The sequence below is a fragment of the Gorilla gorilla genome, chromosome 16, assembly GCF_029281585.2.
Source record: "Gorilla gorilla gorilla isolate KB3781 chromosome 16, NHGRI_mGorGor1-v2.1_pri, whole genome shotgun sequence".
Classification (NCBI taxonomy): domain Eukaryota; kingdom Metazoa; phylum Chordata; class Mammalia; order Primates; family Hominidae; genus Gorilla; species Gorilla gorilla.
The window spans coordinates 64,841,397-64,864,711 of NC_073240.2; the positions used below are offsets into that span (position 1 = coordinate 64,841,397).

Below are 23,315 nucleotides of genomic sequence, written 5' to 3' on the forward strand. Positions count from 1 at the left end.
AGGAGTTGACATTTACACTGGAATTTACAATTCAATAAAAACAGTGAGTCATTATAAGAATCATCTGCTTATTTATTTTACAGAGTAATGATTTAAATTGAGTACATTTGGGCACAGTAGATATTTGACACGCAAAGTAGTTGTATCAGAATGAGCATCAGAAAAATAGCAACTCATCTTACACATAATAACTAGAAAATATTATTCTGTCTGATCATTTAAGTGTTACAAATCCTGAGAATGTTATATATTGAACAAATTAGGTACTACCTTATAATTAAATCTCGCTTGGAAAGAATCCTTTAAAAAATGCTCTGAGGTACAAATCACCTATGTATTAAACATGAGTCTCTGACATTATACAAAGAGTTTAAACAAATACATCAAACAATTACAGGCCAGTGGCTCTTAAAACAGCTATCAGTCAGGTTCAAGGACACACTGTTCCACAATTTCCCGTAAGTTGGGGTTTTCCATTGCAGCTGCCACTCGCTCTTTGTCATTTATCTGCTTATTGACTGAAAAATACACAGACAAAAGTTAGCAGAAGAACTGTGTCAATATACAGCGCCGGACAGTATTTTTATTAGCCTGCTGAAACAAAAACTTTAACTCCTTGAGAACTTAAACCTGTTTTTGGCTCATTACTCATAATGTAATTTCCCATCTAGAAGGCAGACTTAAGAGAAAAATATCTACTAGAATTCTACTACTTACCACATCTATTTTTTTCTTTCCAGTCTTTGTCCATACACATATTTTTATACAGTTACATTCAGAGTAAATACAATTTTGAAAATTGCTATATTTTCCCCCATAAGCCTATATTTTAAACTACAGGGTTATTTAACATGGTAAAAGTCTTAAGTGTTCTAAAGTAATTATGAAGACTATGCTACAATGAATACCTTTAAACATATAGCCTTCTTTTTGGAAATATTCTCAAAAATGGGATTATTTTTAAGAGTATGAATATTTTTATGGTGCAATTGATATCATTGATTTACTTCCCAAAATTACTCACCAGTTTATATTGTCAACACCAATACATGAGCTATCAGTTTGGCAACAATACCTGGTATTATTATCATTGTTATTATTATTCTTTGAGACAGGGTCCTGCTCTGTCATCCAGGCTGGAGTACAGTGGTGCAATCATAGCTTACTGTAACCTCCAACTCCTGGGCTCAAGATCCTCCTGCCTCAGCCTCCCACAGGCATGAACCACCACACCTGGCTAATTTTCAAATATTTTTGTAGAGACAGGGTCTCACCATGTTGCCCAGGCTAGTCTTGAAATCCTGGCCTCAAACTCCTTCCCTCAAGGCATTCTCTCGCCTTGGCCTCCCAAAGTGCTAGGGTTACAGGTGTGAACCACCATGCCCGGGCAATAGCTGGTATTATTTAATAAAAACAAATACACATATATACATACATAAAACAGGAGATGGAAAACGGCTCAATATTATTGTTATAATTTGCATTTCCTTGACTAATAGGAAAATAGAACATTTTCCATGTGCATATATTAGTTCTTCTTGCATGAATTTCCTGTTCATGTCTCTTTCTATTAATCTACTAGATCTTTTTTTAAAATTAGTTTGAATGGATCTTCATATAATAAAGGTATTGGCCCATTATGTTTTCTGTAATTAGCTAACAGCATTCTTTTTTTTTTTTTTTTTTTTTTTTTTTTTTTTTTTTTTTTTTTTTTTAGATTTCTTATACACCAACAACAGACAAACAGAGAGCCAAATCATGAGTGAACTCCCATTCACAATTGCTTCAAAGAGAATAAAATACCTAGGAATCCAACTTACAAGGGATGTGAAGGACCTCTTCAAGGAGAACTACAAACCACTGCTCAAGGAAATAAAAGAGGATACAAACAATTGGAAGAACATTCCATGCTCATGGGTAGGAAGAATCAATATCGTGAAAATGGCCATACTGCCCAAGGTCATTTACAGATTCAATGCCATCCCCATCAAGCTACCAATGACTTTCTTCACAGAATTGGAAAAAACTACTTTAAAGTTCATATGGAACCAAAAAAGAGCCCGCATTGCCAAGTCAATCCTAAGCCAAAAGAACAAAGCTGGAGGCATCACACTACCTGACTTCAAACTATACTACAAGGCTACAGTAACCAAAACAGCATGGTATTGGTACCAAAACAGAGATATAGATCAATGGAACAGAACAGAGCCCTCAGAAATAACGCCGCATACCTACAACTATCTGATCTTTGACAAACCTGAGAAAAACATGCAATGGGGAAAGGATTCCCTATTTAATAAATGGTGCTGGGAAAACTGGCTAGCCATATGTAGAAAGCTGAAACTGGATCCCTTCCTTACACCTTATACAAAAATCAATTCAAGATGGATTAAAGATTTAAACGTTAGACCTAAAAGCATAAAAACCCTAGAAGAAAACCTAGGCATTACCATTCAGGACATAGGCGTGGGCAAGGACTTCATGTCCAAAACACCAAAAGCAATGGCAACAAAAGACAAAATTGACAAATGGGATCTAATTAAACTAAAGAGCTTCTGCACAGCAAAAGAAACTACCATCAGAGTGAACAGGCAACCTACAAAATGGGAAAAAATTTTCGCAACCTACTCATCTGACAAAGGGCTAATATCCAGAATCTACAATGAACTCAAACAAATTTACAAGAAAAAAACAAACAACCCCATCAAAAAGTGGGCGAAGGACATGAACAGACACTTCACAAAAGAAGACATTTATGCAGCCAAAAAACACATGAAAAAATGCTCATCATCACTGGCCATCAGAGAAATGCAAATCAAAACCACGATGAGATATCATCTCACACCAGTTAGAATGGCAATCATTAAAAAGTCAGGAAACAACAGGTGCTGGAGAGGATGTGGAGAAATAGCTAACAGCATTCTTAATAGAAGAGTTCAAAAGACAGACGACTATATTCTTAATGTGGATTGAGTTTTCTGGGCTGCTGCTAAAATGTCTCATGTAGAAGACACACAAACATACACATATTCCTATGAAAATATTTTCAATTTAGTTTCTTCCTACTACAATGTAGGCTCCACAAAGGCAGGAATGTATCTCAAAGGCTGAACTGTACCCACACATAGAAGGCACTTAATAAATACTTACTAAATGAAAAACAAGAATCATAAGACTTAATACTATTGCTGCTGTAAAATCCTACCATTCAAGGAATTTCAAAACGATAACCTGAGTGGATTTAGGGTACCTAAACTCTTATTTTTCTAAATTACAGGTAGAAGCCCTCAGCTCGTGGGGTTTAAAGAAATTCAGCCCACAAAGAGTATAATAATCTACATGTCTAGAACTATAAATAGGGCATGGTTTTTAACAGTTTTCATGACAGTACCTAAAAAGTTTCCTGGATAGGCTGTTCCTCTGGAAGCAGCAGGCTTCCCTCTCTATAGCTCTCTTTTATGTAGGAGATTTTGTGTCTCTCTCCAGCCCTGTGTATGCCTTTCTGAGTCTTCTTGGTATCTATCTCACTGTTGCTCTTCCTCTATTATCTCTTTCTTCCATTCCTCTGCTATTTTTTCCCACCTTCTCAATTTACTTAGTGATGAAACTTAAGTACAACATGCCTTTTAAATGTATTTCTCATTATTTGCACTCTATCATTTGTAGATTAAAAACATTAAAATTATGTTTTTAATGTAACACAGGGATCATACAGAACATTTTGTTTTTTGCTTTTCCCAAACCCCACTTCTGCTATTTTTAAGTAGCTACTGATTGATTTCTCTCTGTAGGCCAGAGGTCCTCTATATAAAAAAGGTTCCCCACTCCCATTCTAATATACTAACCCAGAGAGACAGCACCTACCCCAAGATTCACTAAAGCTCTACTTGCTAGACCTTCAATTTCAAGTACACAGCTCTCTATCCTGTCACCAAAGAAAAGAAGCCTACTTAGAGCTCATAAGTCAAGGTCCCTAGTACTGGATATTCTTTACAGATGTGTAGCCGCTGGCCTAAACCAGTCAACATCCGTGGGCTCTAGTGTACTCGGAGTCCACTGCAAAAATTACTTCTTTGAAATGCCTAGGTTTCCTCACCTAGGAAGGAAGAGCCAATAACCAATTGTGCACTTTTTTGAAAGTAACCCAGTAGATTCTTGGCTGGCGGAAGAATCCAGTATCCAAGATAAAATACTATCTGAAGTTGTTTTTCAATTATGTTTCAACATTCACTTACTGTCTTCTTCTGTTGAGTGGGTTCCTTCAGAAATGTAGATTTCCAACTGGAAAGTGGGAAAAAAAGTAAAAGAAAAAACATTAACGCATTCTAAGATAAGAGAGTGAACTGAAATGTACAGTAAATTCAAATATCTAGGGATGAGTGCCCAAATCCTGTTTCTTTTTTTTTTTTTTTTTTTGAGATGGAGTCTCACCCTGTTGCCCAGGCTGGAGTGCAGTGGCATGATCTCGGCTCACTGCAACCTCCACCTCCTGGGTTCAAGCAATTCTCCTACCTCAGCCTCCCAATAGCTGGAATTACAGGCACACGCCACCACACCCAGCTAATTTTTGTATTATTATTTTTTTTTTAGTAGAGATGGGGTTTCGCCATGTTGGCCAGACTGGTCTCAAACTCCTGACCTCAGGTGATCCGCGTCGGCTTCCCAAAGTGTTGGGATTACAGGTGTGAGCCACTGCGCCCAGCGCCCCCCAAATCCTGTTTCTAACATCAGAGACATAGGGACAAATCCCCCCACATCCTTCTCTAAAAAAAAAAAGGACTGAAATGAGTAGGATTTTTTATTTTGTTCACCTGGAAAAGGCCTGCAGGTGGTATTTCCATTAATTTTTTTATGAATACACAAAAATATAATTTTACACAAATGAGATCTCATATGTGTGGTTTTACTTAAGAATATCTCTTTTCTGCACTCTACTTCTTCCCAGCTTGGTATCTAAGCTTCCTCCTGCCCTGCCACTGACTCAGGAAATCTACAATAACAATCTAGTGTGGTTTCTTCCATATTCTTCTCTTTACCCACATAATCTTACACAGATTTTACACACACACACCCCCACATATCAGGGTTGGATGTTTCTTCACATTGCTTGTTTTACAAAAATGGGATCACAATATAGTTTTCAGCATCCTTCTTTTCTCATTCATTATTATCATGCTAAATTTATTCTCAAGTATAATACTGGTTAAGCTATCCCTCCTGGCCCTGCTGCACCTATAGATATGAGCTACCCTCCAAGACCCAGAGCTTTTAAGACAACCTACAAAATTATTGCAAATCCTGTGGTAAAGAGAGTATGCTGTAATAAAGACGTCTACTTTCCAGAGAACACTGGAATATATGAACTAATTTTTATTTACTTATTTACTACTGAGATAAACATTTCTCATGAGTGAGAAAAATCATAACTTATTATAGTCAAAAGGGACCTTAAAGGTCATCTAGTCCAATCTTTTTTTTTTTTTTTTTTTGAGACAGGTCTTACTCTGTCGCCTAGGCTGGAGTGCAGTGGCGCGATCATGTCTCACTACAGCCTCGACTTCCTGGGCTCAGGTGATCCTCCCACCTCAGCTCCCACACTCCCACCCCTCTCCTCCCTCGTCTCTATTTTTTTGTAGAGACAGGGTGTCGCCATATTGCCCAAGCTGGTCTTGAATTCCTGAGGTTAAGTGATCTGCCCATCTAGGCCTCCCAAAGTACAGAGATTATAGGCGTGAGCCACTGCACCTGGCCCCAATCTCTTTAAAAAAACAAAACAAGCCGGGCGTGGTGGCTCATGCCTGTAATCCCAGCAATTTGGGAGGCCGAGGCAGGCGGATCACGAGGTCAGGAGATCGAGACCATCCTGGCTAACACAGTAAAACCCCAACTCTACTAAAAATACAAAAAATTAGCAGGGTGTGTATTACAAGCTACTCAGGAGGCTGAGGCAGGAGAATCCCTTGAACCCGGGAGGCGGAGGTTACAGTGAGCTGAGACTGCGTCACTGCACTCCAGCCTGGGTGACAGAGCGAGACTCCGTCTCAAAAAACAAAACAAAACAAAACACCTTTCTCCTAGTAGCAAAACACTCTTATTCTAGACCTCAAAGCAACAGGTATAGAATCACTCTATACTGACTTACTTCAGTTTAAAATTACGCAGGACTCATTATTCTAAAAGTGATAAAGGGGAAAAGGCAGCATTTATGCAGCTATTCCTATATGAACTATACTTCAGGGTAACCAAACAATTGATGAGGGGAGCTGTTACCAATAATGGGACAAACTGAATTTATAGGCCTCTGATGTGATGCAATGAGAACACATTTATTCAGTATTCTTGCCAAAAATGCACAAACTGAATCTAACCAGGAAACATCAGAAAACTCAATTTGAGGGACAATCTATAAAATATCTGGTTTACATTCTTCAAAAATATCAAGATCATGAAATAAAGGCTAAGGAACTACTCCAAATTAAATGAGACTAAAGAGACATGACAACTAATGCAATGTATGATGGGGGAGAGGAGCAGAGCCAGGAGGAGGGACCGCCATGAAGGATGTTACCCATTGGAATACGTGCTGTAGATTAGATGACAGTACTGTATCAATGTCCTGGTTTTGAAATTTATACTGTGGTAATGTAAGAGAATGTCCTTGTTTTCAGGAAATACATCCTATAGTATTTAGAGTAAGGGGGCATTACAAATGCACTCAAACATTTCCAAAAAATATGTGTATGTGTGTGTGTGTGTGTGTGTGTACATATATAGAGAGAAATTAATGATAAACCAAATGTGGCAAAATGTTAACAATTAGTGAATCTGAATCTGGGTGAAGGATATATGGAATTTCTTTGTACTATTCTTCACTATTTTATTTCTTTTCTTTCATTATTTTCATTTCAAATAAAAAGTTAAACATTGTAATTAAAACAGTTAAAAATGAAAAATAAAATTTACAGGGCATCATAAACCACTAGTATCATAATTTATTAATTTACTCAATTTAAGACATATTTATTGAGCTCCAAATATGTATAAGATCATAGCAGGAACACAGAGATGTATCATATATGAATCTTGACTTCAAGAAGCTGACAGCTGGTCAGGCATGGTGGCTCATGCCTGTGATCCCAGCACTTTGGGAGGCTAAGGCGGGTGTATCACCTGAAGTCAGGAGTTCAAGACCAAACTGGCCAACATGGCAAAACCCTGTCTCTACTAAAAATACAAAAATTTAGCTGGGTGTGGTGGTATGCGCCTGTAATCCCAGCTATTTGGGAGGCTGAGGCAGGATAATCGCTTGAACCCAGGAGTCAGAGGCTGCACTGAGCCGAGATCACACCACTGCCCTCCAGCCTGGGCGACAGAGCGAGATTCCATCGCAAACAAAAAAAAAAAAAAAAAAAGAGAGAGAAGCTGACAGTCCAGGAGGGAAGATGAAAAACAAACAGAACACAAGTTAGAAAAGGACACTCTCTACATCAGAAAACAAAGAAAGAGCCAAGGGGCTGGGTGCAGTGGCTCACGCCTGTAATCCGAAACACTGGGAAACCAAGGCGGGAGGACTGCTTGAGCCTAGGAGTTCAAGAACAGCTTGGGTAACATAGTGAGACTCTGTCACTACAAAAAATAAAATTAGCTGGGCATGGTGGCATATACCTGTGGTTCCAGCTACTTGGGAGGGTAAGGAGGGAGGCTCAGTTGAGCCTGGGAGATCAAAGGTTCAGTGAGCTGTAATCATACCACTATATTCCAGCTTGGGCAACAGGGTGAGACCCTGTCTTTAAAAAAAACAAAAAGAAAGAAAAAAGAAAGAGCCACGGCAATTCAAAAAAAGAAATAGCTTTAGTTACGGAAATCAGGACTAGTAGTATGGAAAGGTGAATACAAAAAATAAAAAATAAAAATTTAAAAGATAAATAAAAATTCATCTTAAAAAGAAGAAAGAAATCAGGACTGACATCATGGAAAATAAAATAGTATTTCACTGGGCCTTAAAACGTGGGTAGGATTTGGCCAGGCCCAGTGGTTCATGCCTATAATCCCAACACTTTGGGAGGCCAAGGCAAGATGATCACTTGAGCCCAGGAGTTTGAGACTAGCTTGGGCAACAAAGAGAGACCTCATCTCTACCAAAAATTAAGAAAAAATTAGCCAGGCATGGCGGTGCACGCCTGTAGTCCTAGCTACTTGGGAGGCTGAGCCTCGGAGACAGAGGCTGCAGTAAGCAGCGATCACACCACTGCACTCCAGCCTGGGAGACAGAGCAAGACCCTGTCTCAACAGCAAACAAAAAAGATGTGTAGGATTTGAACATATGAGATGGGAGGAAGGGAACTCCAAGTAGACAGGGTACTCTGTGTAAAGCCAGGTAGAGAAGGCATAATTGCCCAGCAATTACAAGAGGCAGTAAGAGACAAGGCCAAATCATTCACGAGCTATAACCAATTACTATGAATTAACTGTGATATCCATATTCTTGCTCAATAGTAGGGTTAAAAACATCTTCCTCAGATTATCACACCAAAAGCACAAGTTAAAAAATTAAAAACAAATTAGACTTTATGAAAATTTAAAACTTTTGTACTGTAAAGGACACCATCAAGAAAGTGAAAAGGCAACACACAGAATGGGAGAACATATTTGCCAATCATATCTGATAAGGGACTTGTATTTAGACTATATAAAGAACTCTTATAATTCAATAATAAAAAGACATCCTTATTTTAAAATGGGCAAAGGATCTGAATAGACAGCTCTCCAAAGATACACAAATGGCCAAAAAGCACATGAAAAGGTTCTCAACATTATTAGCCATCAGAGATATAAAAATCACAACCACCATGACAGCAGGGTGCAGTGGCTCATGCCTATAATCCCAGCACTTTGGGAGGCCGAGGCAGTGGATCACTTGAGGCCAAGAGTTCAAGACCAGCCTGGCCAACATGGTGAAACCCTGTCTCTACTAAAAAATAAAAAAAAATTAGCCGGGAATGGTGGTACATGCCTATAATCCAAGCTGCCTGGGAGGCTGAAGCATGAGAATCGCTTGAACCCTGGAGGCGGAGGTTGCAGTGAGCCGAGATTGCACCACTGCACTCCAGCCTGGCGACAGGGCAAGACTTTGTCTCAAAAACAAAAACAAGGTCAGGCACAGTGGCTCACGCCTGTAATCCCAGCACTTTGAGAGGCCGAGGCGGGCGGATCATGAGGTCAGGAGTTCAAGACCAGCCTGGCCAATATGGTGAAACCCCGTCTCTACTAAAAATACAAAAAATTAGCTGGGCGTGGTGGTGGGCACCTGTAGTCCCAGCTACTCGGGAGGCTGAGGCAGGAGAATCGCTTGAACCTGGGAGGCAGAGGTTGCAGTAAGCTGAGATGGCGCCACTGAACTCCAGCCTGGGTGACAGTGAGACTCTGATTCAAAAAACAGAAACAAAAAACCATCACTTCACACCCACTAGAATGCCTATAATCAAAGATAATAATAAATGTTAGCAAGGATGTGGAGAAGTGGGAACGCAGAACGGTGCAGCCACTGTGGAAAACAAACAATTCCTCCAAATGTTAAACACAGAGTTACCATAGGACCGGGCGATTCCACTCACAGGTGGAAAAGAAATGAAAATATATGCCTACACAAAAACTTATACATGAATGTTCATAGCAGCATTACTCATAATAGACAAAAAGTAGAAACAACCTAAATGTCCATCAACTGAGTAACAGACAAGCAAAAACCACTGAATTGGTACACTTTAAATACGTGAATTGTGTGGTATGTGAATTATATCTCAACAAAGCTGTTTTACAACAACAACAACAAAAATACATCTTTCTTACCTTATGTTTAAATGGTAAACATCGCTGAAGTTTTACTCTTAAGCACAGCCCTGTGGAGGGAAAATCACACCTCCAATTATCTCTTTATTGCTTCTTACTGGTTCTTGAAAAAGCATACAACTGCGTTTATGTGCCCCCATACAACACAGTTGCTGAAAACAGCTTTGGCTCAATCCAGAGCAGAGCTCCTTTGAGGCTGGCACCACGCTAGGAAATTTAATATATAATCTTACATATTCCTTAGGATAATCCAATAAGCTATTACTAATCCCCTTCTACAAATTATTAAACCAAAGTCACAATGTAACTTCCTCAAGGTCACTGAGTTACAATAGTGGCAGAATTGGGATTGGAACCTATGACCACTGGAAAGCCCAGGCCATTTTTACTACATCAGTTGGCCTTCCAGCAAAAGTCAATTAACTCATTAAGCTTTTTTTTTTTTTTGAGACGGAGTCTTGAACTGTCGCCCAGGCTGGAGTGCAGTGGCATGATCTCGGCTCACTGCAACCTCCGCCTCTCGGTTCAAGCAATTCTCCTGCCTCAGCCTCCCAAGTAGCTGGGATTACAGGCGCACACCACCACACCCAGTTAATTTTTATATATTTTTGGCACAGATGGGGTTTCACCATGTTGGCCAGGCTGGTCTCAAACTCTTTACCTCAAGTGATCCGCCTGCCTTAGCCTTCCAAAGTGCTGGGATTACAGGCATGAGCCACCCCACCCGGCCAATTCAATTAACTTTTTAAAATGCCCCACAACAGGCCAGGACACGCAAAAAAATAAAACAAGTCAAAGCCATTTTAAAAGGGCCACATAAAACCTCTCAAATTTGTAATCCTTTATGCCTGCAAGGTACAAATACAGTAACTTCTTTAAAACAAGTTCCACTGAAGTTCAGTTTATCATCCCATGCTAAGACACATCAACAAAACCTCAAACCATACAGCAATACAGCAAGATATAATTGTTAGACTACCTATCTTTTAGGGAGGTAATAACTTGGTTTTGGTTTTCTAAGTACCATTTGGTTTTCTAAGAGAATTTTTTGAAAAATCCCAAAACAGGGAAAAGGATTAGATGAGATATAATGAGATGGTGCCTGCCACAGGGTCTTTATTTACTTATTTATTTTTTTGAGACAGAGTCTTGCTCTGTCGCCCAGGCTGGAGTGCAGTGGCGAGATCTCAGCTCACTGCAACCTCCACCTCCTGGGTTCAAGAGATTCTCCTGTCTCAGCCTCCTGAGTAGCTGGGACTACAGAAGCACGCTACCACACCCACTAATTTTTGTATTTTTAGTAGAGACAAGGTTTCATCATGTTGGCCAGGCTGGTCTTGAACTTCTGACCTCAAGTGATCTGCCCACCTCGGCCTCCCAAAGTGCTGGTATTATAGGCATGAGCCACCGCGCCCGACCTTATAGAGTCTTGAACACAGTAGTTCTATAATAAATATTAGAGAATTCTAAAGAAAATATATCATTTCCTTAAGAGGGTCTCTCTTCAGAGGATCTGCCTTAAAGCATATCTGGGAGAGTTCCTCTTTTCCTGGCCCCACCACTGTCTCCTTAATTTGTTATTTGTGTACTGTCTGAATATCCTCATGTATTTTAGTCACTATTGGTAGGTGTTTTACAATTCGCAAAGCACTTTTTTGAGCATCATTATCCTCAAGAGAGGTAGTACAGCATAACTGAGATACTTTGAGTTTCAAAAGTAGCTTCACTACATACTCGCTGTGATCCTGCATAAGTTACTTAACCTCTCTGAGCTTCAGTTTCCTTATCTGCAAAACAGGTATTATAGTATCATCTGGGCAAGGTGGCTCATGCCTGTAATCCCAGCACTTTGGGAAGCCAAGGCAGGAGGACTGCTTGAGCCCAGGAGTTCAAGACCAGCCTGGGCAACGTAGCAAGACCCCATCTCTAAAAGTAATAATAATAATAATAATAAAACATTAAAAATATATATAATAATATCACAATATATAGGGTTGCTATGAGGAATAACCTGTTATGCAATGTGTTTAAAACAGTACCTGACACATAAGTGTACAATAATAGTATAAAAATAATTACTATAAACAGTAAAAAATAATAGTATAAAATATTACTATTTTATACTATTTTATAATTTTCATTTTACAGCCAAGAAACCAAGGTAAGTGATTTAACATTACTTAGCTAACAAGTGGCAGAGGTAGAACCCAAACCTACACCTTCTGACCTCCAAACCCTAAGACCCTTCCCATTGGACCACAGCTGCCTTCAGCCATTCTTGTCTGGAATAAGTCACCACAAATGATTATCAACTTGTTTCCCTGCCTTACCCTCTTGTTCCCTTGGAGTCTTCCTTGTCAATCACTTACCAAGGTAACATTGAGTAGGTGATACTCTTACTCAGGCACCTTTCCAGGCTAGGACTACCCGCTCGGGAGGAATATCTGTTAACACATCAGACAGACGAAGGCCTCTCTCAAGTTTTCCAGCTGTGTTGACTGAACAAAACTACTATGATACACTATTATACAATTCTCTAAAAAGCCAATAGGCCGGGCGTGGCAGCTCACACCTGTAATCCCAGCACTTTGGGAGGCCGAGGTGGGCGGATCACTTGAGGCCAGGAGTTTGAGACTAGCCTGAGTAACATGGAGAAACCCCATCTCTACTGAAAATACAAAAAATTAGTTGGGCATGGTGGCACGCGCCTATAATCCCAGCTACTTGGAGGCCGAGGCACGAGAATCGCTTGAACCCAGGAGGCAGAGGTTGCAGTAAGCCAAGACAGCACCACTGCTTTCCAACCTGGGCAACAGAGCAAGACTCTGTCTCAAAAAAAAATAAAATAAAATAAAAATAAAAAATAAAAAGCCAATGGTCTTAGCTGAAATGCATAACAAAAGGGCTAAGACAAAATTTCTAGAGGAAGTGTACAGATCTGAAACATCAACTATAATCTAATGTTAGCACCCTTACAGAACAGTTTTTATTTCATGCACTCTCCTGATATTTGTCCACGTACACATTTTTCTATAACTGCAATCACGATGCAATTTGAACTTATTCAAGCTTTTTCATGTTTTTTTTCTTTTTTAAGAGATTGCTGGTTTCAAACTCCTAGGCTCCAGTGATCCTCTCGCCTCAGCCTCCCAAAGTGTTACAATTACAGGTGTGGGCCACCACGTCTGGCGAATATTTTCTTCTATAAAATTAGTTCCCTAACTCCTGCGTCAAACAGTATAAACTTCCAAATAGGGATTTACCAATATATACCATGAGGCTTCAAAATACTTACATAATCTAACCCAATTATTCCACGTATAGGAATTTATCCTGACACAATAATGAGATATATAAAAATATTTATATAAGGCCAGGCCCGGAGGCTCACCCCTGTAATTCCAGCACTTTGGGAGGCCAAGGCAGGCGGATCACCTGAGGTTGGGAGTTAGAGACCAGCCTGACCAACATGGTGAAACCACATCTCTATTAAAAATACAAAATTAGCCAGGTGTGGTGGTGCATGTCTGTAATCCCAGCTGCTTGGGAGGCTGAGGCAGGAGAATCGCTTGAACCTGGGAGGTGGAGGTTGTGGTGAACCAAGATCATGCCATTGCACTCCAGCCTGGGCAACAAGAGTGAAACTCCGTCTCAAAAAATAAATAAATAAAAATATTTATATATAAAGTTGTTTGGTCAGGCGCGGTGGCTCACACCTGTAATCCCAGCACTTTGGTAGGCCAAAGAGGGCAGATCACTTGAGGTCACAAGTTCGAGACCAGCCTGGCCAACATGGTGAAACCCCATCTCTACTAAAAATACAAAAAAAAATTAGCCAGGCATGGTGGCGGGCGCCTGTAATTGCAGCTACTTGGGAGGCTGAGGCAAGAGAATCGCTTGAACCTGGCAGGCGGAGGTTGCAGTAAGCCAAGATTGCACCATTGCGCTCCAGCCTGGGTGACAAGAGTTAAACTCCAGCTCAAAAAATAAACAAATAAATAAATTTGCTATAGGTTCTTGAACTCTCCATTTAAGAACTCTTTCTTATATGTCAAAATATTTTAAGACACCCACTCCACAACACCCACAGCAGTACTTTCAGTATCTGTTCATTCACAAATTGTCCAATGACCAAAAATAACCATGCATTCAACATTCAGTAATGCTTTTTCTAGCAATGGGATTTTTTTTTTTTTTTTTTTTTTGAGACAGAGTCTTACTCTGTTGCTTAGGCTGGAGTGCAGTGGCGCAATCTCAGCTCACTGCAACCTCCACCTCCCATGTTCAAGCGATTCTCCTGCCTCAGCCTCCTGAGTAGCCGGGATTACAGGTGCGTGCCACCACGCCCAGCTAATTTTTGTATTTTTAGTAGAGATGGGGTTTCACCATGTTGGCCAGGCTGGTCTTGAACTTCTGACCTCAAGTGATCCACTGTCTTGGCCTCCCAAAGTGCTGGGATTACAGGTGTGAGCCGCCATGCCAATGGGAATTTTTTTTTTTTTTTGAGATGAAGTTTTTGCTCTTGTTGCCCAGGTTGGTGTGCAATGGCATGATCTCAGCTCACTGCAACCTCTGCCTCCCAGGTTCAAGTAATTCTCCTGCCTCAGCCTCTCAAGTAGCTGGGATTACAGGTGTGTGCCACCATGCCTGGCTAATTTTGCTTTTTTTTTTTTTTTTTTTTTGGGAGATAGAGTCTCGCTCTGATGCCCAGACTGGAGTGCAGTGGTGCAATCTCGGCTCACTGCAAACTCCGCTTCCCGGGTTCACGCCATTCTCCTGCCTCAGCCTCCTGAGTAGCTGGGACTACAGGCACCCATCACCATGCCTGGCTAATTTTTTGTAGTTTTAGTAGAGACAGGGTTTCACCATGTTACCCAGGATGGTCTCCATCTCCTGACCTCGTGATCTGCCCGCCTAGGCCACCTAAAGTGCTGGGATTACAGGCATAAGCCACCGCGCCCGGCCTAATTTTGTATTTTTTTTAGTGGAGATGGGGTTTCACCATGTTGGTCAGGCTGGTCTCAAACTCCTGACCTCAAGTGATCTACCCACCTTGGCCTCCCAAAGTGCTGGGATTACAGGTGTGAGCCACCACGCCCGGTCACCAATGGGATTTTAATAACCACAATAATACCTATGGATTCACAGACCTCCAGTCCCTCAAGATGTGGCCTATATGGTGGAAACCACTAGTAGAGGGAACCCAGGTCAACCAGTGAGAAAAGACAGAAATCACAATAGTGGAAATAATAACGAAATAGCGACCTTTTCAATCTTTTTTATAAACTTGTTGCTTTTTTATAGGTGAGATAGTCCCATGGTTTGAAAATGTAAAAACATAAAAAGGTATAAAGTCTCCCTCCCACCCTTTCCCCCATCTGCCCAGCTCCCACCACCACTATTACCCGCTAACACCCTTATAGCTATTCATTTATGTATTAATATTATTCAGGCATATGCAATCAAATACAAATGTATGTTTTTGCTTTTTTTACACAAATGATAGCAAAATGATACTTGCTTTTATTTCTTAACAGTATGTCATAGAGATCTCTCCATATCAGTACATGCAGAGCTTCTTCATTCTTTTTTATAGCTCCATAGTATTCCACTGTTTATATTCACCATCAATGATTATTTAATCAATCCCCTACTCATGAACATTTGGTTTGAAATAAAATCCCTTTATAACAAAGCATATGTTCAAAGACATTTATTGTACCTGCTAACAAATCCAAAATACTGGGAATCCAACCTCCTACCAGGACTTCTACCCATACTATGTAGAAGCCAGAAGAGTCACTGAAAGGAGATGGTGATGAAAGCAATGCTAGTCTGACACCACCCACTCCAACCTCCAGAACTGAGGAAAAGCACTGGCCCACATGCACTCTCCATTAATTGTGGGCATATATACCTGGGAGGGACAGCCTGACATAACTAAAGGAGAAGCAGATTTGGAGTCAGGAGACCTGGGTATGAGCCTTAGTTTCACCATTTCCTGGCTACCTGATTCTGTGCAAGTCACTTAAACTCTCTGAGCTTCAGGTTCCTCATCTGCAAAATGGAGATAATAATATTTTAACTCAACAAGCTAATTGTGAGGACTACAGAAGATGAATACACGAACATACTCTGTAAACCATAAAGTGTAATACATACACTGTATGGTTTTTCAACAATGATGCAAATTGTTATTATGGGTCAATATCAGCAAGAATAACTTAGAATTTATATAAATATACATGTATGTACATAAAAACTTACCAATAAGAGTCGCCAAAGAGCAATGAGGTACTGTTGGCGTGAACCTGATAATAACCAGATATTCTTCTTCATTTATCTCCTGAACTTCCACACAACTTTCCGAGACCACTTCCAGTTCTTCTAAAGTATTGGGCTTTTCTGGGTCCCGGATAGTTCTAATCAAATCTAAAGAATCATTAGAGATAAGATATTCTATTAAAACATGACTATTCTAAATAAAGATGATTTTGCCAGGCCTAATTTAAGCACTGACTTCTCTTACGTTTAAGCAAATACTACAGCAACTCCCAGGTTTCTGACAGAAATTTTCACTACTGGTTTCCTCTTGAGAAAACTGTTTTCTTGGATTATTATAAGACCATATCCAGTTTCTCTAATCGGACATTGCAGAGAAAATATAATAAGAATGGAAACAGTGTCATGGAAGCTCAAGAGGAAGAAATAACTTTCAGCTTGAAAGAATGTGGTATCAGGCTTTATAGGAGTGGAATCTGAATCAAGCCTTGAAAAATAGGTAACATTTCAATATTTGACATTTAAAGTGAAGGAAAGTAGCTGGGCATGGTGGCTCACACCTGTAAACCAACCACTTTGAGAGGCAAAGGCGGGAGGATCACTTGAGCTCAGAAGTTCGAGACCAGCCTCAGCAACATAATGAGACCCCCGTCTCTACAAAAAATAGACACAAAAATTAGCCGGGTGTAGTGGTGCAGGCCTGTGGTCCCAGCCACTCAGGAGGATCGCTTAAGCCTAGGAGGCAGAGGTTGCGGTGAGAGCGGAGATCGTGTCACTGCACTCTAGCCTGGGCAACAAAGCGAGACCCTGTCTCAAAAAAAAAAAAAAAAAAAAGTGAAGGAAAGTAAAGTAAAGAAGAACCCTAGTTTGCCTGGAAGCAGGCATAAGTGAAAGGTGTTTTAGAGTATGAGATTTGGGTCTGACCATCAAGTGTCTTTTACAGCCAGCTACCGGCAATAGCAAATCCTCAAGAGGTTTGAGACAAGTGACACGGACAACACTGTGCTGTCAGCTGGTAACTCATCATCAGCTGCTAGACTCAGACTAAAAAGCAGAACCAATGATACCAGCTAAAAACACCAGGTCTAAAATAGTATCTAGGACAACACTGGCAGAACTAAAAGAAACAGAACGGGGAAGAAATTTGGGTGGGGCATAGAGCAGATGAGTTCAGTTTCACACAGAATGATTTTGAGATGTTTAAGGGGTTATCCAATGGAGTTTTCTAGCAAGCGGTAAACTGTAGCATAGGGTTTAAAACAGCATCAAAGCTAGAGTGGTTGTCAAACCCACAGGATTCACAAAGAATAAGTAGAACCTTGGCTGAACATTGGAATTACCAAGAATGTTTCAAAACAAACAAACAAGGCCGGGCGCAGTGGTTCAGGCCTATAATCCTAGCACTTCGGGAGGCTGAGGCGGGTGGATCGCCTGAGGTCAAGAGTTCGAGACCAGCCTGGTGAACATGGTAAAACCTCATCTCTACTAAAAATACAAAAATTACCCAGGCATGGTGCCGGGCGCCTGTAATCCCAGCTACTTAGGAGACTGAGGCAGGAGAATCACTTGAAACCAGAAGGCACAGGTTGCAGTGAGCCGAGATCCCGCCACTGCACTCCAACCTGGGCAACAGAGCAAAAACTCCATCTCAAAAACAAAAACAAACAAACAAAAAAACCTGATGCCTGGGCCCCAATTCCAGAGACTCTGATTTAATTGGTTTGCTGGCCTTTGAGTTTTAAAAATTTCTCGGGTTGTTCTTAGGTACAAACCAGTATGAGAATCAGTGGTATAAAGAAAAAAGAGACCCAACAGATCCATGCGAAGCACCTAACTTAGGGATCAGAATGAGAAACAAAAGCAAAAAGAACTAGAGAAGGGAAGAGAGGGATGGTTAATAACATTAAATGCTGCAGAAAAATTCAGGCTCATGAGAGCTAAAACAGGTCTTTCATTTGTCACCCCAGCCAGCTGTAAGAAAGCAGTTTCAGTAGAGAGGGGGTGGGCTGAAGCCAGCTTGCAAAAGGGGAAGCAAGTAGGAACTGAAAATGTCTTCCTAGGGCCTTAGCTGGGAAGGGAGGGACAGGAAAAGGACAGTGACTTTATAAGGAAGCTAGAACAATGACAAGGGTAAGGGCAACCTTGAGAAGAGAAATTGAAAATATAAGTTGGGAGGAGGGGAGACTGGTAAAATAAGCAGAAGGGAGTGGGATCAAATATTTAGAAGTCTTGGTTGGCCTTGGAGAAGACAAGATTTCTTTCTTACTCTGAGGCTGGAGAAAGAGATGAAGGAAAGGAGAACAATAAGGAGAAATGGTGAGGTAGAAAGGAAAGAAGCAGAATTTTACATAGAATGTGCTTGAGGTTCTCAAATCTGAAGTTTTGTTTTATTATTTATCACACAAAATTATATGTAATCAGAAATGCAACTGGGAAAAACAAGAACAAATTCTATTTTCTCTTTAATTTGCTCCTGGGCTTGTCACTTGATTAGAAACAGAATTTTGCCAAACATGATGGCTCATGCCTGTAATCCCAGCACTTTGGGAGGCTGAGGCAAGCGGATCACCCACCTGAGTTCAGGAGTTCAAGACCAGCCTGGCCAACATGGCAAAAACCCGTCTCTACTAAAAATATAAAAATGAGCCGGGTGTGGTGGCATGTGCCTGTAATCACAGCTACTCAGGAGGCTGAGGTAGGAGAATCACTTGAACCCAGGAGGCTGAGGCTGCAGTGGGCCAAAATTGTGTCACTGCACTCTAGCCTGGGTGACAGAAGAGACTCTGTCTCAAAAAAAAAAAAAAAAAAGAAAGAAGCAGAATTGGAAAACATAGGCAAGAAAGTCGACAAAGCTTCTCTTTCACAGAGCTGTGTTATCATGGGACTTAGGGAAACAGTTTTCTGAAAAGGAATTTTCTGCCTCTCATACTAGGCTTTCTCCCCATAAGGCTCATTTAATTGTATTATATTCTTTATATGCCACTAAACCCTGAAATTAAATATCATCCTTATTAAATTTCTCTAGTTTTCTAGTTTCTAGATTTGAGAGGTTTGGCTTTACTTCTTTAAAAAGAAAGAAGGGCCGGGTGTGGTGGCTCATGCCTGTAATCCCAGCCTTTGGGAGGCTGAGACAGGCAAATCACTTGAGCTCAGGAGTCCAAGACCAGCCTGGGTAACATAGCAAAACCTCATCTCTACAAAAAAATACAAAAATTAGCTGGGCATGGTGGTGCATGCCTATGGTCCCAGTCAGTCAGGAGGCTGAGGTGGGAGGATGGCTTGAGCCCTGGAGGTGGAGGCTGCAGTGAGCAGTGATTGCACCACTGCACTCCAGCCTGATTACCAGAGTGAGACCCTGTCTCAAAAAAAAAAAAAAAAAAAAAATTTAAAAGGAAGTTCTCCTCATATTACTCCCTACACTAACATTCTTCCACAGCCCTGCACTATTAAAATTCTTCATTTATATTTAAAACCTTCAGTATCCAACTGCATCCCACTACCTAGAACAATGTTCAACCACATCTCCACCTTTAACCACAAACCCTATCCTATAGCCCCATCTATCTGTCATTTCCTGTCTTCTTACCTCCATGCTTTTAAGTTTCCTCTTAGTATGCCCTCTGATGCTCTACATATCTTGATCCTAATTATTCTTTGAGGCCCAACTCAAGTGGCTCCTTCTCTTTATTTCAAAGTCTTTCTAGATCCCCTCAGTCAGAGACTAGTATCTCCCTTTCTCTGAATTTCTGTATCTCTTATTCAGTCTACGGCCTTCTATTACATACTCTATTTTTGCATATATGGGTTTCCTTCAATATCAGTTTGAAGACTAGAGTCACTCTCTTCCAAAGTTGTATCTCCAGTGCCCTACCATCCCTAGATTATGTGGACAGAGATCTGGCAGGACAGGGATGTGGTCTGCTTTGTGGAGATCATTTCACTCACAATTATCATCTGCCTGGAGGCTGATTAGGTAAGTCCTGCCTCTAGTAAGAGAGGTCAACCAGATTAGCTCCCAGAGTATTTCCTAACTCTGGCTTCCTTCTACTGGCCTATAATCCTTACTTGAATTATATTTGTATTCTATGGTTAGATCTCTCAATATTATATCCAGTCTTTTCGGTTTTCAAAAACAATACAACATAATTAAAAAAACAAACAAACAAAAAGTTGTAAGGCAATTGTGAAGTGGTGGAAAGTGCATTACGGTTAGAACCAGTAGGCACAGCCTTTGCTTTTTGGGTCTGTTCCTTACTGGCAGTGTGACCTCCAGGTAGTTCTTTAACCTTTGTTTCCTCATTTGTACAATAAAGATGGCCCCAAGGGTTAAACAGAAAATATTTAATATGCAACATGGAAGAGTGTGTATGTGTGTGTGTGCGTATGTGTGTGTACACAAGGCCTCGCTACAAGAAGCCAATCTCGTTCTCTTCTTTCGGGGACCTCTGCTTACTGACTTTGCCGGATAGAGTGGCTGTGACCTTGGGCCAGTCCCCAACTCGACTGTCACCCACAAGCGCCCTCAGCGGTAGCAAGAGTGCGTGTCCAGGAGCTAGAGAACGATGCTCTAGTAGTGCAATCAGGCCAGCTTTGCTTCCTAACCAGGCACCCTAGACTTGTGGTCTCCCCACAAGTCTTGAAATGGTTACTAAGACGTAGGCCACACGTGGAGAATGAAGCTTTTAAGACCTCTGGGTTCGGCTTGCCCCAGGTTTACGAAGAGCCTAGTTCCCAGAAAGACCCACACGCCCCACGTGACTTAGGACCCCGAAGAAAGCGCCTGCTACGCCCCGGACGAGATCTGGCCAAAAACAAACAAACAAACAAACAAAAACTGGGTCTCCCCTCCCAGCCCTCAGGTGAGGCCATCATCCCCGCACCCCTCAGCTCCGGTCTGCACCTATAACGCCAAATGCTGTGCTGGGTAAAATTAATTACCATAAACCTCTAGCGCTTTCTCTTCCATGATCCGGGGTTGCCGGGCAGCTCCCGGCTCAGAGAGGCCGGAGAGCCACAGGACTCTGCTCAGCGTCCAGGAGAGCAGCCCGGACACCCGCTGCATCTTCACGCTCAGCCATCCCTGGCGACTGTCCCAATCGCGCCACCGTCTCTCAGCAGCCTCGGGATTGATCAACTTCCTGGTCTTCAAATGGGCCGAGACAAGCCTAAAGGTTCAGGAGAGCAGAGAATAGGCGGGGCCAGACGGAGTAGCTCGAAGGACCTAGGGAAGGGGCCTCAAGGACTACAAGTTCCAGCGTGCTTTGCTCGATTTCGGCGGGACAAAAACAATCTTCGCGGCTCGTCAGCACATTGCATGCTGGGATGCGTGAGCGATTTTCTTCGGAAGGCAGCGAATTGTATTCTGGGACTTGTAGTGTCCGCCTGGTAGAAGTGGATGTAACGGTCTGTTAACCGCGACTGACTCACTCAGTATCCGTGATAAGTTAAAGATGAATCCTGAAGGGGTAGGGGAAAGGAGATCTTGAGTTCTAGTGCTGGAGGAGGTTTCCAGCACGGAGACTCTTTACAGTTATTTCTCCGCGGGATCCGCTGACAGCCAACGTCTTTCTTACTTCCTGATCGGACAGGAAGTAGGTTTCAGTTGCTGTGAAAAGGGATGTCATGGGAAGCCAGTGAGGTAGTCAGGCATGGCATGGGGAGGGCTTTTTGGCTTTCTCGTCTCCTAAGGGACTCAGTCCAGCACAGCTTCCCACCTTTGAACGAATATTTCTGCTAATGGCCTCCAAAGACAACTTAGAACATAAGTTTTCCCGTGTCTAATGTGTACAGTGGTGACATAATGGAGATCGCCATCCTTAAAAGCGTATCTTGGCCGGGCGCGATGGCTCACGCGTATAATCCCAGCACTTTGGGAGGCCGAGGCGGGCGGATCACCTGATGTCAGGAGTTCGAGACCAGCCTGGCCAACATGGGCAAATCCCGTCTCTACTAAAAAATACAAAAATTAGCTGGGCGTGGTGGCAGGGGCCTTAATCCCAGCTACTTGGGAGGCAGAGGCAGGAGAATCGTTTGAACCCAGGAGGCAGAGGTCGCAGTGAACCAAGATCGAGCCATTGCACTCAAGCCTGGGGGAGAAGAGCGAGACTTCCCTCAAAAAAAAAAAAAAAAAGTGTATCTTAAGCCCTCTGGTGTTCGTGGGTGTGATGGATGCCAGTAACAAAATCAATTTTATTTTATCCATCCATCCCTCCGATCAAATTTATAGGTACTAATTTGCCATAGGTGATCCATAGGCATGGAAGATACAAAGATAAAACGCTGCCCCTGCCTTCAAACAGCTCACATGACCTGTGAGGGAGTCCATCCCTGAATTTGCAGTTACAACCAAACTAACTAAACCTCTTGTCAAAGTTGGTGACAAATGCCATTTCTATTGAAACGATAGGATTATCTTGCAGAATTGTCCCATGCTAACATGCCCATTTATCTTTAAACTCCAGTCTTGTTTGTCTAGTTAATGTAGGCCTTAGGATCACCGGACAATGAATTGCTTAGGTCCCAAGGAAATTTTGGTCAGGGTTCAATAATTTCCCTGCCGTCTATTCCACTCCACTTACTCCACAGCAATTGAGAGGATAATCCTAACATTTTTCCAGCCAAATCTAGGACACTGAGGTCTCACTTCATCTGTGAGGCCTCCCGACTTCTCCAAGCAGAATTGATTATCTCTTTCCCTGTGCTCCCACAGGACACCATAGCATTGAACATGTCGAGCTGTCGATTAAATACCTGATTTCTGTATCTGAAACTCACAGCAAGGTACCAGGCGTACAGTAGATGCTCAGTATCTGTATTTCTTAATGAATTAACTGAATGTTGCTCAAGGAATAAGTGGTGAAGCTTTCTTCTAGTCTTGTTCAGATACCTCAATCGAAATATTTATTGACTCTCTGTGAGGGCATTGTGCTTGGCATGGGTAGATGGCATGTAGAGGTTTTCAAACATTTTAGTGACACTCCTTCATTCAGACGAACTCTTAGAAGCCTGTTGGATAAAGCTATCCAGAGCACAAAGGGCCCTAGGAACCTGAGCAGCCCCTAACTCCTACTTTTCTGCCCCTTTGGCCCCACTCGTTAATATCTCAGCATCGCGAACCAGGCCTCGGATTTGCTGGGCAGCCTCAGCTGGCCGGGTGCCGCCCCGCCCCCAGCGCCTAAGCCCCG

General features: G+C 41.7%; 2 protein-coding genes across 4 annotated transcripts in view; one reads left to right on the plus strand and one right to left on the minus strand.

Moving 5' to 3' along the window:
* Positions 1-54: 54 nt before the first annotated feature.
* CIAO2A (cytosolic iron-sulfur assembly component 2A) lies at positions 55-23,307 on the minus strand. 2 transcript variants are annotated; one of them, XM_004056315.5, is made up of 5 exons: positions 21,070-21,712; positions 16,117-16,281; positions 9,850-9,899; positions 4,236-4,281; positions 55-518 (listed from the first exon to the last, which is right to left on the minus strand). In XM_004056315.5, the coding sequence occupies exons 1-5, from the start codon at positions 21,191-21,193 to the stop codon at positions 421-423; spliced, it is 483 nt and encodes a 160-aa protein (XP_004056363.1). In that variant the 5' UTR covers positions 21,194-21,712; the 3' UTR covers positions 55-420. The 2 variants fall into 2 exon arrangements, with proteins under 2 accessions (XP_004056363.1, XP_004056364.1); XM_004056316.4 differs by lacking the exon at positions 9,850-9,899 and having other exon boundaries at positions 21,070-23,307.
* SNX1 (sorting nexin 1) overlaps positions 21,732-23,315 on the plus strand; it is a 44,098-nt gene continuing 42,514 nt past the window's right edge. For both annotated transcript variants that reach the window (XM_055362545.2, XM_063698591.1), the window contains exon 1: positions 21,732-21,769. In XM_055362545.2, the coding sequence (XP_055218520.2) occupies positions 21,749-21,769 (21 nt within the window). In that variant the 5' untranslated portion in view covers positions 21,732-21,748. The remainder of the gene's footprint in view (positions 21,770-23,315) is intronic.

What these genes read in the sequence shown, in the direction of transcription:
- CIAO2A (XM_004056315.5), bottom strand. Translation starts at nt 21,193, where the DNA reads ATGCAGCGGGTGTCCGGGCTGCTCTCCTGGACGCTGAGCAGAGTCCTG. An exon ending in CTCTTTGGCGACTCTTATTG is followed by an intron (nt 9,900 to 16,116) that starts GTAAGTTTTTAT and finishes TTCCCTCCACAG; the next exon opens with GGCTGTGCTTAAGAGTAAAA. An exon ending in GTTTACCATTTAAACATAAG is followed by an intron (nt 4,282 to 9,849) that starts GTAAGAAAGATG and finishes CCCACTTTCCAG; the next exon opens with TTGGAAATCTACATTTCTGA.